Here is a 16,749-nt window from a genome sequence, read left to right as displayed (position 1 = left end):
GGAATGAGGACAGTCTCAAGTCTGTAATATGGGAAACATGCAGAAGGGAGAGGGTTAATCAGGGCTATTGCATACAGCAGGGGTTTTTGCTGGAAGAAAGGCTCTTCATTTTCTACAAAGACAACTTAATTTTGCTTCCATCTACTAGGAATATGCTGGCTTGAATTTTCAAATGCACTGATTACAAAAGAAATACATTGCATTTCACTCAAGAGTATTTTCTTGTTCACTAAGTTCTCACAAAAACAGAATAACATTTTTCAAACTAGGTGTCTCCAGAGCTCTGAAATAAAGAAGTCAGCAACCTAAGGCAGGCGCAATGTCTCAGCCTAAACCGATCTCTAAAGCTGCAGTGAAGTGCAATTCATGTTAGCTGTCCGCTTGGTGGGGTGACAATTAATAGAAGCTTATCAAATATTTGTTCTATAAATTACCAATTAGATTTATCAGCTAAGATTGAAATCAATTACAATTCATTAGCTGGAAACCTACATAAGGTTAATCCAAAGTGTCAGCAGAATTTATGAGCTATGCACTTAAAACTAGTGCCTTTTAACATCAGATGGTGCTGAAAAGCCTTCTCCCTCCCTGGATGAAGCAGTCAAACAGACAGCTACGCTGCGCATACACTCCACGTATTAGCATGCGCGTGGGGCTCAGAGCAACAGGTGGGAGTTTCAGAAGCATTCTGGTTTCTCCCCACTCCTCACCCCTGCAGCGCGGTTGCGTAAGGTGGCTTGTAACAAGACAATTTCATTTATAAATTTAATTTAAAATTATACCAAAAGCTTTAATAACCCAACCTGGTGTTCAAATTCATTATTTGGAAACACAGAATGCTAAAAGCCACCTTTCCACTTGGGCAAGTTTTCTTTCGATCAGTCCATTTCCCAAACAAACCAGCTTTGTCCTTCTGACTTTTTTTTTAAAGGAGGTGGGATGGGGAGGAATAAAAGAAGGAAGTAAGGAAGAAAAGAAGGTAGACAACTAGGATTGGAAAAGAGGAAACAGGAACTTGGGGAAGGGAGTGAGGACAAGAAGGGGCAGGATGTTCCAATTATTAATTTGCAATCATTTAACAGCCTTTCTTCCACTGTAAAAAGGGTGAGGAAGATGAAGGGAGGAAGGTTAAATAAGAATTTTAAATGCCAGTATTACAGGGTAACATTTGGATGAAATTCTTCTCCACTTACAAGCCACAAAGGACTTAGAAGAGCAGCATTTTCAATGGCACCTGCATCATATAGGAGTCTTGAGCCAAATCACAGGCGCTCTGCTTGTCACCAGCAGGCAAGCCTCAGATTTGAAGGAATGTTATTTATTCCCACATAAGATCATGATGGAGCCCATTGTTATAAAGATGATCTAGCTCAGCAGACAGGCTCCAAAATGTTCAGAGGTTCTTGCTTTACCCCCAGATTTAGAACAGATATGCCAAATCCTGGCCCTGCTCTAGTCTGAGGCGATTCATGCCGTCAGTTTTCCTCAGTTTCATAGGACTGTTTTGTGAAGATAGCTCAATGAAGAGTTGAAGACTTGGCAAAAAGTACAAGTATCCATAACACTGATGTTTAAATGTGTTCTATCAAACACCTACCTTGGCTTCTTCCAAGCGACCCAGGGCTTTGAGCAGGTTCCCCAGGTCACTGCGAACACAGTACAAATCCTAGAAACCCAGAGATACTCTGTCATTAATTATACTCTGCTTTGTCAACCAAAGATATCTTGAAATTACTTTTACGTATCTAGCTCCATCATTTTATTGTCAACTAGAGATACTGCTTGACAAATTTAAGAACAGGAACACAATCCCCTCATCCTCAATTCCAAATTCCAAAAAATTTTAAAAACTCATTTGATGATTAAATCTGACTTGAACTGGCATGAAGTTATTTACAGAATTTATTGATCACACTTAATGTGAATATGCATACCTTTTGCTGCAGAAATATAAATGTGTTCTACTAGAAGGTGCTGCTCCAGACACACCTGGGAGTCATATATGGTATTATCATCTTTCTAAAATCCTAAAAACTCTGAATTTTAAGACGCATTTGATCCCACCAGTTTCAGATAGAAGACTATGGGCCTTGCTATAGCTTCTCCTCTCCCCAAATGTTAGTCACGTTAAAAAAAAAAAAAAAGCATCAAATGTTTGTTCAACTATTTTGTTCAAGGTTATGATGAACCACTACTACATTGAGGGTCAAAAATTGTCCATAGTGGAAAAAAGGATTTAGCTGTGATTAGTTATTGGCAAACCTACCCTTAGGCTGTCAGAGTATGTAGAAAACTTGACTTCATTTCACTATTAGACAAAAGGATTACCATCCAACCAAAGCTTTAATCCTGGCACCTGGCACTAGATTACTCATTAGTATTAACTGCCATTAGAGTTGAGTGGGCGAATAATGAAAAGCAGTCGACTCGGCTTTTTATTAGCAGCACAATTGTGTTGCTAGTCATCTGACTCACCAGTCCGTTCACAGTATGAAAGACACATCAGAACAGTGAGCTTAAATTTTTATTTGTCCTTGGTTTGCCTTGTCAGTCAACAAGCAAAGACAATGGCAATAAGGAGTAAGCTTATCATTCCAAACTGTTTCACGTGTGGAAGAGCCTGACGCTAAGTCCTAGAAAGTGAAATTTTGTCAACTGTGCCAAAGTATCATCATATATACTACTCTATGTGCAACTGTATTATGGTTTCCACAATCAGGTGATAATTTTACTGATAAACAGCTTTTGTGATTGTATATTATCATCCATCAAGTGAACAAAAAGTCAGCCAGCAAAGAATAGGCTGCCACAGAACACCCTTATGGTTGGCCATACTGAGTCAGTTCCATGAGCTACCTGATCTGTCTGTCCATGGAGCAATGACTAGTGTTTTGGGAGAAAATGGTGGTCTCCCGTGACCTCAAGCACAAAAGGCTAATACTAATCCTCATAGGTATCATTAATCTTATTACAGACTTAGCATCCTCTAATGAGTCTTAAGTATTTTTCAACCCTATTTATACTCTCAGAAGTAATGAATTCTATAATCTTGCTATCTACTTTGTATGATTTTTTCCCCCTAAACTTTAAGGGCTACCGTTATGTTTTGGCAGACCATGACTGAACAATCCAATCTGTTCAAACAAATTCCTTCTACTATATCTCATTATCGTGGTTATACATCTTTGGACTTTTACCAATTCCTATTTCTTTTCTGAGCCATAATAATCAGAAGTCTTGCAATAATTCTCCAACAATGACCCTAATGGGCTATACATCTTAGCCAACTGTTGCATAATTTTACCCTCTAGTTTCTATAAACTCTTGGATGCATGCCATCCAAGTACTGACAGTGTATGTACCTATATTTAGTTATATCATCTAGACCCATTACAGCATACTAAATCAAGTTAACACAATGCCCACAGTTAAAAATAGATTATCTTCAAGATCACTATAAAATAATCAATAAGGCAGTTTTAGAAAAAGGTAAAACATATCATATTAAATATAATAGTGAAATCCAATTCTCCCATTGGAAATCTAAACCTTCATGCATGAATAACTAATTTCCAGAAAATTCAAGGATACCACTATTCTCCCCAAAGTTCAAAACCTAAGACATCAGTTCCGCTTCATTAGTCACATTGAAACAATATCTGCTAAGAGAATCACAATTCTCAAACCCAGCCCATTGTGTCCATTCCTAGGTTAATATCTTCTATGCAAACCTTTATTCAATTCAACAATATGCCTGGAACTGTAGGGAAATAAATTAATAGAATCCTTATCTTCAAAGGGCTTACAATCTATGTGGAAAGACAAAACACATACATATTAAACAGCCACATAGTGGTAAAGAAATGAACTCAAAGAAGAAATTTTAAGCCAGGCCTTAAAGGATGAGTACGGTTTTAACAGACAAAGGAGGAGGACATTGCAGACAAGGGAAAATACTATGAATAAAGGTAAGGAGACGGAAATGAGTAAGAATCTGCTGTATAACAACCCCTCCTGAGATAGCATTTATTTCCCGCCTTTCCTCCTAGAGCCCCCCACCCCCACCCACAACATCTATATACACACGAAATAAAATCAGATTGATTAAAGCCTACAGTAGTTCTCAATTGCCTCTCAAATTAAATTCAAACTCCTCAGCCTCTATTCTTTCTCAATCTTCCAATTGACTCTCCTCTACTACACTCACTTCTTGTTACTACTTGACTCACCACTTCAGCCAAGGAAGTCTACTTGCTATTTACCTTCCTACAGAATGCTTAGGTTATAAGCATCCACTCGAGAAAATCTTCTGATTAATACTCCCTAAGAATAATCATCTGAGGAGCTTACACCTTTTTTCCTTTATGGGTCAGGTCCTGTCTCATATTATAATCCACAACTCCCCCCGCAACACATCTCCCCAATTCCTAACAAAGCACTGTACACACAATAAGCACTCAAGTATTTAAATGTGACATTTGCACAGCAAACTTACAAAAAGCAGAGCAGAGAGAGACAGAAATACAGTTGACCCTCTGCATCTGCAGATGCAGAAACTGTGGACTCTTGAGGGCCAACTGTACTACACCACTGTTTATAAGGGGCTTGAGCACCCACAGATTTTGGTATCCGTGGGGGGTCCTAGAACCAATCCCCCACGGATACCTAGGGATGACTGTATAAGGTTTTCTACAGTTTAGCTGTATGACTGAGACTCGCAACAGTAACAAATAACATGACAGTAACACGTGATGGTCAGGATGCCAGTAGCTCTCAGTGCTATGCATCCACAATCAAAACAGAAGCAATGGTTCAAAAACCTATAGACTCAGGAACAGAGTTCCTTAGAGCAACTCAGTATTATAGCCATCTTACAAAGAACATTTTATACATAACTCATAAAAGGGATTGCCAAGCATGGGCAATTCTAGTGAGTTATCATGTGAAAGATTACCAGCTGCAACAGCACCTTCAAATACAATGGACTAATATTTTAGTGAAATTATTAAATCACCCAATATTACAGAAGCCAATTCAGAATGTAAAAATATGAAACAGCTCTACTTCTTAAAAGTAATTTCTATAATCAAGTCACAGAATAACTTCTAAACTGACATACCATTAACTTAAAAAGACAAACACTATTGAAAACAGGTTGCCAAGACCACCACCTTAACATTTTACTTTTTCACTACTGCAAAACCAAAATAACCTGAGTTTCTTTAACTATTTTTCATAGAATGCCAACTACATCTGTGATTCAGGCCAGCAATGCACTGCCAACAAGAGCACAATCTAGGAACAGACTCAAGATTCTCTGTCAGTACTGAATTGACACAGGCATTTGACAGTAAGCTTAAATCTAGTTAAGACTAAATACCCTGAAATGAATTAAAACATGATCACTACGGTATATTTAGGTGAAATCAAGGCAGTAGGCACAGTCCCTTTTTCATTCTTACTGGTAAAGACAGAAATAAAGCAGCACCTTCCACTAAAAGAAACAGAACCAGATGGGAATGCACAGCTGTTCAATGCCTTCAAGGGGTAGTCCCATGATTTATTTTAGTATTATCTTACTTCTTTGGTAGGGCACAATGATAAGCTTCCTGTTAACAGGTTAGATATTGAAAAGCATGGTTCTGTCTCCCACTTTAGTTTTCCCTTCTCATCCTACTCCTACAGTTTGGTATACTGTCAGCAGCAATGACTGCTCTGCGATACATGTAGGCAACTGGAAACCTGAGCAAAGGGGATCAGAGTTCCAAGGTGTTTGGGCCCACGGCTGTGTAAAAGGGCACAAGTGAATGTATACGCAATCAACAAGTGAAGGATGGAACCAACCTTAATTAATAAAGGGAAAGAATTTACTGTGACAATTAGGTACACAAGTGAGCCCTGAGCCTTGGCAAGAACAAGGTGCAAGCCCCAGTGGCAGCACATACAGGGTTCCCTAAAACGTTCTGTAACTAGCTAGATGGTACTGCAATAAAAATTACAAAAAAGTCACTCAAATTTACATATATATGCATTGAGTATCTCCAAAAGGATACATAAGAAATTAGTTTCATCAGCTACCTCCAAGAAGGGTAGCTGGGAGACTTTTCACTGTATCCATACAAAAAGCAATAAATAAAATTTAAAATTTTACAATCAAAATTAACGGAAAAAACAACTGTTCATAGATATGATAAAAAGTGATTTCAGATCTTTGCATAAACTACTATATTAAGCTTCAGTTTCCCACCTGTAAAATAAGGATTAAGGGACAGCAGAATGGTTTTCAAACTGTGCTCAAGGGCTGCCTTGAGGGGTGGATGCCCTCTGGGTACCCAGATAAAAAGGGTTTCCTTTATTTCTTCTCTCTACAATGTTTGCTTTCAAGATATTCAGACTCAGCTTTTAATATCCACTTCACCATTACTAGCTGTTTGATCCCAAGAAAGTTAACATAACCCCTGAGTCTGTTTTTAAGTGGTAAAATTGGAACAGATACCATCTACTTTGAAGGATCATTGTGAGCATTAAGAAAGACCAACGTCTGAATGGCACAATGTCTGAGCACATAGTAGACTTTCAATAAATGGTAGCTATAATAGTTAATTATTAACCACTTCAAGGGTTGGTGCAAAGCTAAATGTTGATGACGTAGCTCAGAAACATATTCTTAAATGTTTTCTGGATTCCTATAATCTCCCTCTTTATCACTTTCCTGTTATGTCTATCTTATTTCCCTAACTACATCAAAAGTTCTAAGGGCAAGTCTTACTTTTTCTGTGTACCTTTCAGAAACCTTAACACATTGTGAACTTAATGTCTGCCAACTGGGCCTCACTTGTTCCCCGGAAAACATCTGCAATTTAGACAAAAAATTTATTAGAACTAATCAAAAGCCTGGTGTGCATACTATCACCTCTATTCTACCACTTCTAATTATGTAGAAAGAAAAGAGAATAGGATATTGAGGAAAAAAATTTGCAGCCTAGTTTTCATGTCACAGATCCATATACTGACATCTTAACTATTCTATATTACAGATTAAGGCCCTTCTTCCATTATTCCTTGAAAATCAATTAACTGTTACAAACATGTTATAGCAGAAGTTACCCAAATTTAATCAAAAGAGCCCAAAGAAACAATGTCATGTGTTCTGTACTTTTACGGGCATTATAAAGACAGACGTAGAGTTTCTTGCAATAAGGATAATTTTTATGCTCTCAAATAACTTGCTAGATAAAATAATTTTTTTTAAAACATAACACAGACCTGAGTCAAAGCAATTTCACCATTTTAAGTAGACAAAACATTTCCAAACTCTTGACTTTTTTCCATGCAAAAACCTATTTTAGTGTCTAAAGTATCAAACTGTTTCTTTCAGGGCTTTTGTGAAGGGAAAATAATAACCATTAAAATTATACTCACAGGATTGTACTGAAGAGCAGAGACGTAAGCTTGTACTGCCCCTTCCATGTCGCCTGCTGCTACCAAAGCGGCTGCCAGGTTAATATAACCATCGATGAAATCTGGTTTGAGACGCAATGCATGCCGGTAATGCTCAATTGCTTCCTGCAACTGCCCTCTTTCCTTGTACACATTCCCCAAATTCGAATAGGCTTCTGCCAGAAGAGGGTTCTGTTTAATTGCCAGAGTACTAAAGTGGGCAGATCTGGAAAAGGGGAAAAGTATTCATGCATGGGTATGCATGTTACAGAAAGAAGGTATGGCCCATACGCAACTCAAACAGTTTCTGAAGATCCTGTGTATTGCTCATTATATAATAATACATTATCTTTTAACTAGCACATAGTAGGAAAAATTTTGGAAATCAAAGTTTTTCAGAAGTGGAGGAATTCCAGATTTCAAATTGGAACACTCTTTTTTCTTATGAGATAAAATTCTTAACTAGAGTCTCATTACCAAACTCCCTCATTGTAAACCATGATCGTTAAGATCAAGAATAAAAATGCTATGTGCGTGAGTCTCATTTTCCATTTCTTGAAAAGATTCAATGACGCACACCTTTAAATATCTAAATAAGCCAAAATGACAATTTATTAAAAGGATAAGAACACAGATTCTTCCCTTTTGATTAATTCAACTGATTAGCTAAAAGTAGCACATCATAATGACTTGATGGCATCTGCAACTTGAACCACATACGCACCTCCTACCACAGCATATACACCTTCATCTCTGAGCATTTCTGTCCCTCAAGCTGACACATCTTACAAAGGTAAAAGTGGATGCTCAGATGTATACTAAGAATAATTACCTGAATAGAGTTTTAAAAAAGCAGCAGACGTAGGTGGAAAGCACTAGAAAAGGTCCCTAGTCATACTGATAATATAACCACCACCACAAAAGGAGGGAGGAAAAACTGGCAGCTGGGCATGTCACAAGTGGGCAAGAGAGCAGATGTGCGTTGGTGGCTCCAGGTGAAACCCAGTACTGGAAAAATTTCAAGTTCAAATATTTAAGTATCATTTTTCAAGCTTAGCACCCAGAGGCAGCAATCACCAGCATCACCCCCACATCTCCTACCTGTCCAGCCTTCGACACTGGAAGTGTATAGATGAAAGTAATAAAAGTACACCAGTATTGTCTGGCTCTTGTCTCCAGAGCTGCATGCAGTGTCTCTCAGCTGCCTCAAAATCTCCTGCCTGATATTCTCGATGTGCCAACTCTGCTAACCCTTGGAAGGAAAGCATACGTTTCGTTGGTTCTGGAGAATCATCAAAACATTTGAGGGAAGGGGGGGGGAAACAAAAAGTTAGAAATGCAAACAAAAAAATGTAAAAATATGGTATATTAAACTTAAAGATGAAAATGCTTGAAACTATGTAAAGCACTAGAGTGTTCTGCACGTTACTGATACCCCCAAGTTAATATCAAGTGCAGAATTAGCATTTTTAGAATTCGCCCATTAACTTTCTTTCCCAGACCAGACAGAAATATTTACTTCCAAAGGAGATTACATAATGACAAAAAATACTTCGTATTTTTAAGTTACAAATCAGAAGTAGCATCTAAAGAGTCACGAAACATTATTCCTCATACCTTAGTCAACACAGAAAAACAAAATATAAAACATGTGATTTGCAAGGTCACATAGATTTAATAATGTCAGAATAACCTACTGGGAAACTTAATACTTTGTCCCATGTTCTAGGTTGGATCTGTGGGGGGTGGAGTACTGGTAACAATCTCTCTCTTAACCTGGGTTGGGGGCACCAGATGCGTAGTGAACTCAATTATATTGTTGCTTTTGTATATTTCACAACTTAATTTTTTAATTACTTTAAGGGCAACACTAGAAACAAGCATACGGAAAAAAAAACTAAAAGTCAAGGTGCTATTTTTAAAACAGCTGATAAACAAGATGAATTCATCTGTCAAGAGCCAAAATATTTAAAGGGATCATCAAACATTTTAAATAAAGACCCAAGATTACATTGCTCCTCTACCATCCCAAACTCACACTGAGACCAAATTAGCTAAATCCCACCCACGCTGGTTTAACACTAGCATTTTCCAAAGACCTCGGATACTGACTGAAGGATTAAGACACTGCAAACAACCCTGTGTAAACCAAGCAGTTACCTACAACTGCAATGATTTTTTAAAAGAATGGGAAAACACTAAAATATAAAACCATTCGATAAAGCACAACAGAATAACAAATGAAAGCACTTTGCTGTGTGTAAGTGACTTCGTTCAGATATATAAAGATAAAGGGTATACATCTAAAGCCCAGAGAGGGAAAACAACAACAAGCTACCTAAGTATCAATTGTAGATACTTACTTAATAATACATTACTGGGAATTTGACCACACCACTTTAACTAGATAGCGTGGGAAACATCGTACAAATTACTTAAATTCTACCAAGGTCAGAGTGACAAGCTCAAATTTGAGCCTAGACCCCCAATCATTAGAGCTGGTGAGTGAACTGTATTCACGGGAACGCAAAGTAAATTTCCTAACAGAATGCACAGCTAGCTGACCACTAACATAAGAGCAGAGAGACCTGCATCCAACTCTGGGGGCGGTTATATCGCTGAGAAAAACTAGAAAATCACATTTTAGACAAGCCTCTAGAACTTCCTAGCTCCTTATTTTAAGACATTATTAACTTTTCAAGGCCGCCTGCTATTTTAACGCTCGAAATGACAACTTCCTCAAATAAAATAACACGTAGAAAAGGGCAAGCTAGTACAGGAGAATCTAGGACAGAATCTTAAATCTTTAAAAATCCCTGAGAGGGAGGGGAACACTGACTAATAACTAATCCCACTACCTACAATCATGGATAAGACAATTGAAGATTCACTCCTTAGTGCGCAATGTTCAAAAACAATAAAATCCTTGACACATCTCAACTGAGAAATCAACAAAAAAATAACCTCGTGGGAAACCTTAGAACCGCAGCCCAATCCCCCCCTCCCTCCCGCCCCAAATAGCCTCAATATGGAAAGGCAGCTGAAGGACACTCCTATAATTTGGTTGTTTCCTTATTTTTAGTACCAAATACTCTCGACTAATTGTCTAAAAGGGCAACCGCCTTGTACTTGTGCAGCTACACTCCAGTTGCTTTACAAACTCTTCAAGCAGGGATGAAAACTTAAAAAAAATACACCCCCTATGAATAAAGAGATACCGGGCTAAAGAATGGGGATGGAAGACCCAGAGGCGGCGGCGGAGGAATACAGGGAGAAAGTAACACAAAGCGAGAAACTGGCGGGCAGGATGGTCAACGCCAAAGCCCCAACACCAGGGTGGTTTCTCCCCAAGGGTAGGAAGTGGACCGCAGGGCTGGCAACCTCGCGAAGGAAAGGGTGTGGCTCCCTGCGGGAGGGGAGGGAGGAGGACTGGGTGGGAAATCCAGGCTGGGGGCAGCGGGTGGAATTGAGCGATGGCAAAAGGAACCCCTGGAAATTTCCAATCGAAACCGGGGCCACTCAACCGAAGACACAGCAGAAAGGCGCTGCCCGGCGGGGTGCTGCTTCCAAATCCTCTCTTGTCGAGGTTACTCGAAGCACACCCAGGAGCTTGTGCTCGTCCTTGGGGTGATACAAAGTGAGGATACGATTACCTCGGAACGGCACCCCCGCCCTCGATTGACAGAGGACCACCAAATCGGGCTAAGGGGAGCAGGGTGGAGGGGGACGTGGAGGGGGAAGAGGAGGGGGCGGTGAGCTGAATTAGGAGAGAATACGGCGGCGAAGGCAAGTGAAAGGCAGCGAGAAGGGCAGGGATTCCAATGCACTCCATTCCGAGACATCCTAAGCGCGCACGTGTGGAAGAAGCGTCCCGAGAGAGTAGAAGGCTAGAAAATGCATAGGATTACAAAGCAAGAAAGGAAGCAAAAAACAAGCAAGCGAGAGGAAATGTTTAAGGAACGGACGACAGCAGAAACCCCGATCGGATGCCGGTAGACGACGAAAAGCTCAGCGATGCCACTGATGTAATGGGGATGGCTAGAGGGAAGGGAGTGATGAGAGGCAGAGGACGGCGCGAGACCCCAAGGGGGCGTCTGCCAAGGTAGAACAGACACCGGTACCTGTGCTGTCGGCCACGTTGCCCACGGAAGACGCCATCTGGAGCTTCTGGAGGGAGTGCGAAAAGGGGGTAATCGAGTCCCGCTGCCGCCACTACTGGCAAGAATGTTTCTAGAGGTAGCAAATACAAGGGCAGCAGCCGTACTACTGCTTTGGGAGGCTTAAGCGGCGGCAACAGTTACATACACTGAACCTTAGGAACTCTGGTCGGCTATCTCTCTCTCACGGTCTTGAAATGGCGGCGACGGCTCCTCGGCCGAGACAACACGGACCGGAACTACTTTCTGTTACAATCAAGTACCAGCGCGGAAGTAGCGCGGTAACCACTTACGTCAAAATGACTATAATCAAAGTCACTCTTTCCTATGTAGCCTTCCGCACAGGGCCCATTGCGACAAACACGATTTGTGTCGAGAGCGCATGCGAGCAACCCTGTCAACCCGACTCGCGGCTAGGGCACTGTCTGGGGCAGGACCGTCCAAGTTTTCTACTAGCGAAGCGGAAGGTGAAAAAGAAACATACACATGATGGCTACATTTTTGCCAGAGTGGTAAAGTATATAGTCTACTACCTAGCCAAGAACGTAGATTTTAATAGAAATGCCAAAGGCATCTACAAAAGTTTCATCAACTTTATTTGTACAAAAAAGGATAGTTACAAGGTTGATGAATCAATTCTGAGCAAGTAAATTTAAATGGTTATATTTCAAAGGCCGGGGTTCAAAACGATGGCGGAGAGGGTTCCAATTAGAACACATCTTAATTCTGATTCCAGCCATTGATTTAAGCACTTTGATGAAAAAGATTGAGAGTTTCACAGGACCAAGTGAACCCAAGCATCTCAGATTTGGGCCATATGGCCCGAAATTTCCAAATCCTTTTGGTGTTCAGGATAGTTTTGCCCACAGTATTATGGCAAATGCTTCATAACTCGGGGACATGCTGAGAGTTTGCACTCCAAAGGCAGCAGCCATAAAAATGTTAAAGACGATTCATATTCGTCAAAATCCATGACCCTTCTGAGTTGTGACTTCATTTCCACCACGTAGCTCTGCAGAACGTTACAATCGGTGATATCATTTAACTCAAGGCAGCTCAACAATGATAAGTGGATTAATTTGCCATCTACCTAAACCACACGTCGAGATTGAAGCTAAGTTGCCTCCACTTATTGAACAAATCAGTACTTTATGATCCTCCTGCAGTTTCAAGTCCACTGTTCAGACATTTTGTCACATTGGTATTAATTTATATCTCATCTCTTGTTCCAGGAAGGATTTAAGGTAGCTTGCCACATCAGCAAGAAATTATAAACCAATGGAGGCAACAAGTTGTGTCTCTCGGAGCCTTCTTTTTTCCAAAAGAAATAAAAAAGTCCTTGATCTAAGAAAACAAGTCGGTGAATTTCTTCAAAATGTTTCTACTACCTAGCCAACTGACTACACACACACACACCCTTAAGTCCTCAAATTTTGCTTCAATTTCTTTGAGACAGTTCACATACTGTTAATTATGGATATGGGCACAGAGGAAATTTGTAATATTGATCATTTCTTCTATCACATCCATAATTACGAGTCATATGCAGTGAAAAAGACAAAGTTCACTACACAAACTCTCCTGGAAACTGGGCACCAACCTCTTCTCTTAATTTGATTTAACTGGTAAAACCTTTTCCTCCCCGCTCCCCCCCTCCAACCCCGGCAGAAGTGCTCCATCTGTGGTGAATAAAATCAGCTTTTCAACTTTTAGAACGGACTTCTCAGATTCCACTGGCAGATGTTTAGGCCTTACTGATTAGTGGGTGCTAGCTAATTAAGTAAAACTCTTCTTCTTGTTAAATGCCAGATTACGTTCCCAGCCAGGCAGGCTATTTGGCTCATCCATACTTGTGGTCTAAGTTTCCTTATCCTGAGAGGAGTCAAAGGACGCTGCTGTGGAAAGCTGGGTGGTGGGGCTCACAGTGATTCAATAAGGAAAAACTCCTGTTGGAGTCTCAAGAACCCCCTCCAGGTACCTTCCAGCAGTAGCACCTGGAGGGTTTAGTTGGAAGGACTTATCAGATAAACGCATCTTCTTTGGCCAATCAAGTAACATTTACTAGAGTGCAAGGCACTGTGGGAGACACAAAAATCAGCAAGACAAGATCTTTGCCCTCAAGGAAATTGAAGCCCAGTTACGTAGACACAAAAAGCCACTAGAGCATAAAACAGAAGAGTATTATTAAGGTGATAAAATACATCACTGTCTATAAATATCTGAGGGGGGAACAGTCACTTCAGGCTGGAGGAGGGTGACCAAGAAGGCCTGACCTGGGCATTGATGGGGGTGCTTTTGTGTGTTCTCTTTCACACTGATTTCTGTTTGTTTTTCTCCCTTTTATGGGCAGCAATTCTAAATTCAGAATCACCTAAAATAAACCAGGCGCTTCTTCCACCGCAATCCCAAACTTTGACACCGTAATAATACCGCTAATGGTGTATTCGTTTTCTGTTACTGTCTCGCAAATTGCCCACCAATTTTAGCGGCTTGAAACAACGCACACTTCAGAGCAGTCGCGCCAGCGCTCGGCGAGGGAGCCGGAGACACGCTCTGGCCGCCGCCGCCGCCGCCGCCGCGCAGTTGCCGCTGGAAAATGGCTCCAAAGGTTCAATGAAGCTGGAAAAATACATAGATGTAGCGCCGCAGGCTCTCCAGATGTTTGGGGATAATATTCCAGAGAGAGATCGACCCCCACCCCCCGGAGTAGCTAACCATTCATAACGAAGAAAATTCGTTTTAAAACCTTCCGGAAATCTTTGAGCTCGAATAAAAGTAAAGAAACTGATTTCATGGTAGCACAGCAACCATCACTAGCCAGTGAGTTTAGAAAAAATGATTCCTTATTTGGTAGCTGCTATGGTAAAGACATGGCCAGCTGTGATATCAACAGGGAAGATGAAAAAGGTAGAACAAAATAGATCAAAGACTGAAAGCCTAATGGGTACATTAAAAAGGCGGCTTTCTGCAGAACAAAAGCAGAAAAGCAAGGGGAGCACACCCTCTGGGAGCTCTGCCAGATGAGGATACGTTTTCCTCTCCTCAGCACCAATAGTCTTTAAAGATGCGAGAGCTCAAAAGACCAATAAGGTCCACTTTCCTCGTCAATCATCACTATAGTCCTACCCCTTAGTCTCTTGACCTACAAACTCTGAGGAGCAGTGTATCAAAATGGAGGAAGTGAGATTCAAAGCCCTGTTTCTTTCTTCCAATCCAAATCCAACACGGAAGGATGTCTGAAAAGATTTTCACAGTCTTCAGCCTGAAACTGTGTGCCGAGAACAAAATAATTCATTAAAGAGTTCAGGGGCTTCCCTGGTGGCGCAGTGATTGAGAATCTGCCTGCCAATGCAGGGCACACGGGTTCGAGCCCTGGTCTGGGAAGATCCCACATGCCGCGGAGCAACTAGGCCCGTGAGCCACAATTGCTGAGCCTGCGCGTCTGGAGCCCGTGCTCCGCAACAAGAGAGGCCGCGATAGTGAGAGGCCCGCGCACCGTGATGAAGAGTGGCCCCTGCTTGCCACAGCTAGAGAAGGCCCTCGCACAGAAACGAAGACCCAACACAGCCATAAATAAATAAATAAATAAATTTTTTTAAAAAAAGAGTTCAGAATCTCAGAATGGAGATTTGCGTCTTCACCACAATGAACACGTGCCTGTAGTTATTGGACTTACCCGTCAAGACTGCGTTTGGTATTCTGTGCCTAGAAATGAGGGGGATGTATGCTTTGGAAGGATCGCCTATTGTCTGGACAGTTTTCCCATGGAAGTTTCTGCAGTTCCTTCTCAAGCGGGAGAGAACTCTTTCTCCAAAAATAAAAACGAGGGCCTAGTCATTGCCCCAGAGATCTTTGTGGACAAGTCTGTGTATGGCTTGTTCATTGGCACCTCAGGTGTCACACTGCAAAGCCCAAGAGTGAGTCATGATGATGTCCCTCCACACTCACCATTGCCACCTCCAATGCAGAAAAATCAAATCCAAAGTTACATCGGTGGACTTACCAGCACAGATGTCCATGCATCTGAAAGTATACGTGCTATCATTTGAATTTTGATCCTGACTCTGCTCCTGTGGTTGCAAGAGTTTCTTTCTTTTTTTTAATTTATTCATTTTTAAAATTGATTTATTTTTGGCTGCATTGGGTCTTCATTGCTGCGTGCAGGCTTTCTCTAGTTGCGGCGAGTGGGGGCTACTCTTTGTTGTGGTGCACGGGCTTCTCATTGCGGTGGCTTCTCTTGTTGTGGAGCACCGGCTCTAGGCACACGAGCCTCAGCAGTTGTGGCTCACGGGTCAGTAGTTGTGGCTCGCGGGCTCTAGCTCTAGAGCGCAGGCTCAGTAGTTGTGGCACACGGGCTTAGTTGCTCCGTGGCATGTGGGATCTTCCTGGACCAGGGCTCAAACCCGTGTCCCCTGCATTGGCAGGCGGATTCTCAGCCACTGCGCCACTAGGGAAGCCCAAGAGTTTGTGACTCAGTGGAAAGTAGTGGTCTTATAGTTGTGACAAGCTTTGCAGAGAAGCTGAGAAAACTTGTGAAATAAGGATAGTGCTGGGGACAAATCACATGCTGGGAGACAGAAGGAAATCTAGCAAATGTGCCAGATGGTTCTTTTCTTGCTCCGGCTAGTTCTGATGACTGTTATCTTTTAAGCTCCAGCTTTCGCTTCCATGGTAAACACTTCACACTAGAATTGAGCACTCAAATGTTAGGTTTTGCTTTTCTGAACAACCAGATGTGGATGGACAATTTGCTGATCTAATTAAACATTCAACCAGGGACTCTGAAAATGGAGCTTTTTGTTATTCAAGGTCTCGGTTGCCTGGATATGCAATTTACCCTGTCAGACTGACCAAACAAGTATCACGATTCCTGCAGGTGCTATTTTGTTATATGTCAGTATATCAGAATAGACTTATTTCAAAAACTGCCTTTGCCAAACAAAATGAAGAATTATTGACAGGAGAAGCACTACTGAAAGATTAGGAGAACCCTGCATCATGCACTTTGGGTTCCAGAAAAAGAGATTGAAATATAATTTACAAACTTTCATTACTATCAAAATCTTTTGCTGCAATAACTGTTAAAGATTTAGGTGAAAAGAGTAATCAATTTGTCTAGGGGTGGGGCAGTATTGCCAACGTGTCTTGAGTT

At 41.1% G+C, this 16,749-nt stretch overlaps 1 protein-coding gene, 1 long non-coding RNA gene and 2 pseudogenes across 7 annotated transcripts in view; 3 read left to right on the top strand and 1 right to left on the bottom strand.

Moving 5' to 3' along the window:
* OGT (O-linked N-acetylglucosamine (GlcNAc) transferase) overlaps positions 1–11,840 on the bottom strand; it is a 37,176-nt gene extending 25,336 nt beyond the window's left edge. For 2 of the 4 annotated variants that reach the window (XR_014239568.1, XM_082377089.1), the window contains exons 1-4: positions 11,562–11,840; positions 8,542–8,722; positions 7,423–7,666; positions 1,598–1,666 (exon numbers count right to left, since the gene is read on the bottom strand). Coding sequence is in view for 3 of the 4 variants with exons in the window: in XM_082377089.1 (XP_082233215.1) it covers positions 1,598–1,666; positions 7,423–7,666; positions 8,542–8,722; positions 11,562–11,598 (531 nt within the window). In the remaining variant the exon portion in view is untranslated. The remainder of the gene's footprint in view (positions 1–1,597; positions 1,667–7,422; positions 7,667–8,541; positions 8,723–11,561) is intronic. The other 2 variants (XM_082377088.1, XM_082377087.1) reach the window with 2 other exon arrangements.
* Positions 1–16,749, top strand: part of LOC309620813 — a 498,839-nt gene that overhangs the window by 439,506 nt on the left and 42,584 nt on the right. The window lies entirely within an intron of this gene.
* On the top strand, positions 14,324–15,311 carry LOC309620940 (suppressor of cytokine signaling 6 pseudogene; annotated as a pseudogene). Its single transcript has one exon. The product of its transcript is annotated as a suppressor of cytokine signaling 6 pseudogene (transcript).
* On the top strand, positions 15,362–16,573 carry LOC309620939 (suppressor of cytokine signaling 6 pseudogene; annotated as a pseudogene). Its single transcript has 2 exons — positions 15,362–15,514; positions 16,049–16,573. The product of its transcript is annotated as a suppressor of cytokine signaling 6 pseudogene (transcript).

This window comes from Balaenoptera borealis, assembly GCF_965194805.1.
Source record: "Balaenoptera borealis genome assembly, chromosome: X".
Taxonomy (NCBI): Eukaryota; Metazoa; Chordata; class Mammalia; order Artiodactyla; family Balaenopteridae; genus Balaenoptera; species Balaenoptera borealis.
The sequence above is the reverse complement of the archived record's forward strand: the minus strand, read 5'-3'. Positions and strand labels throughout refer to the sequence as shown.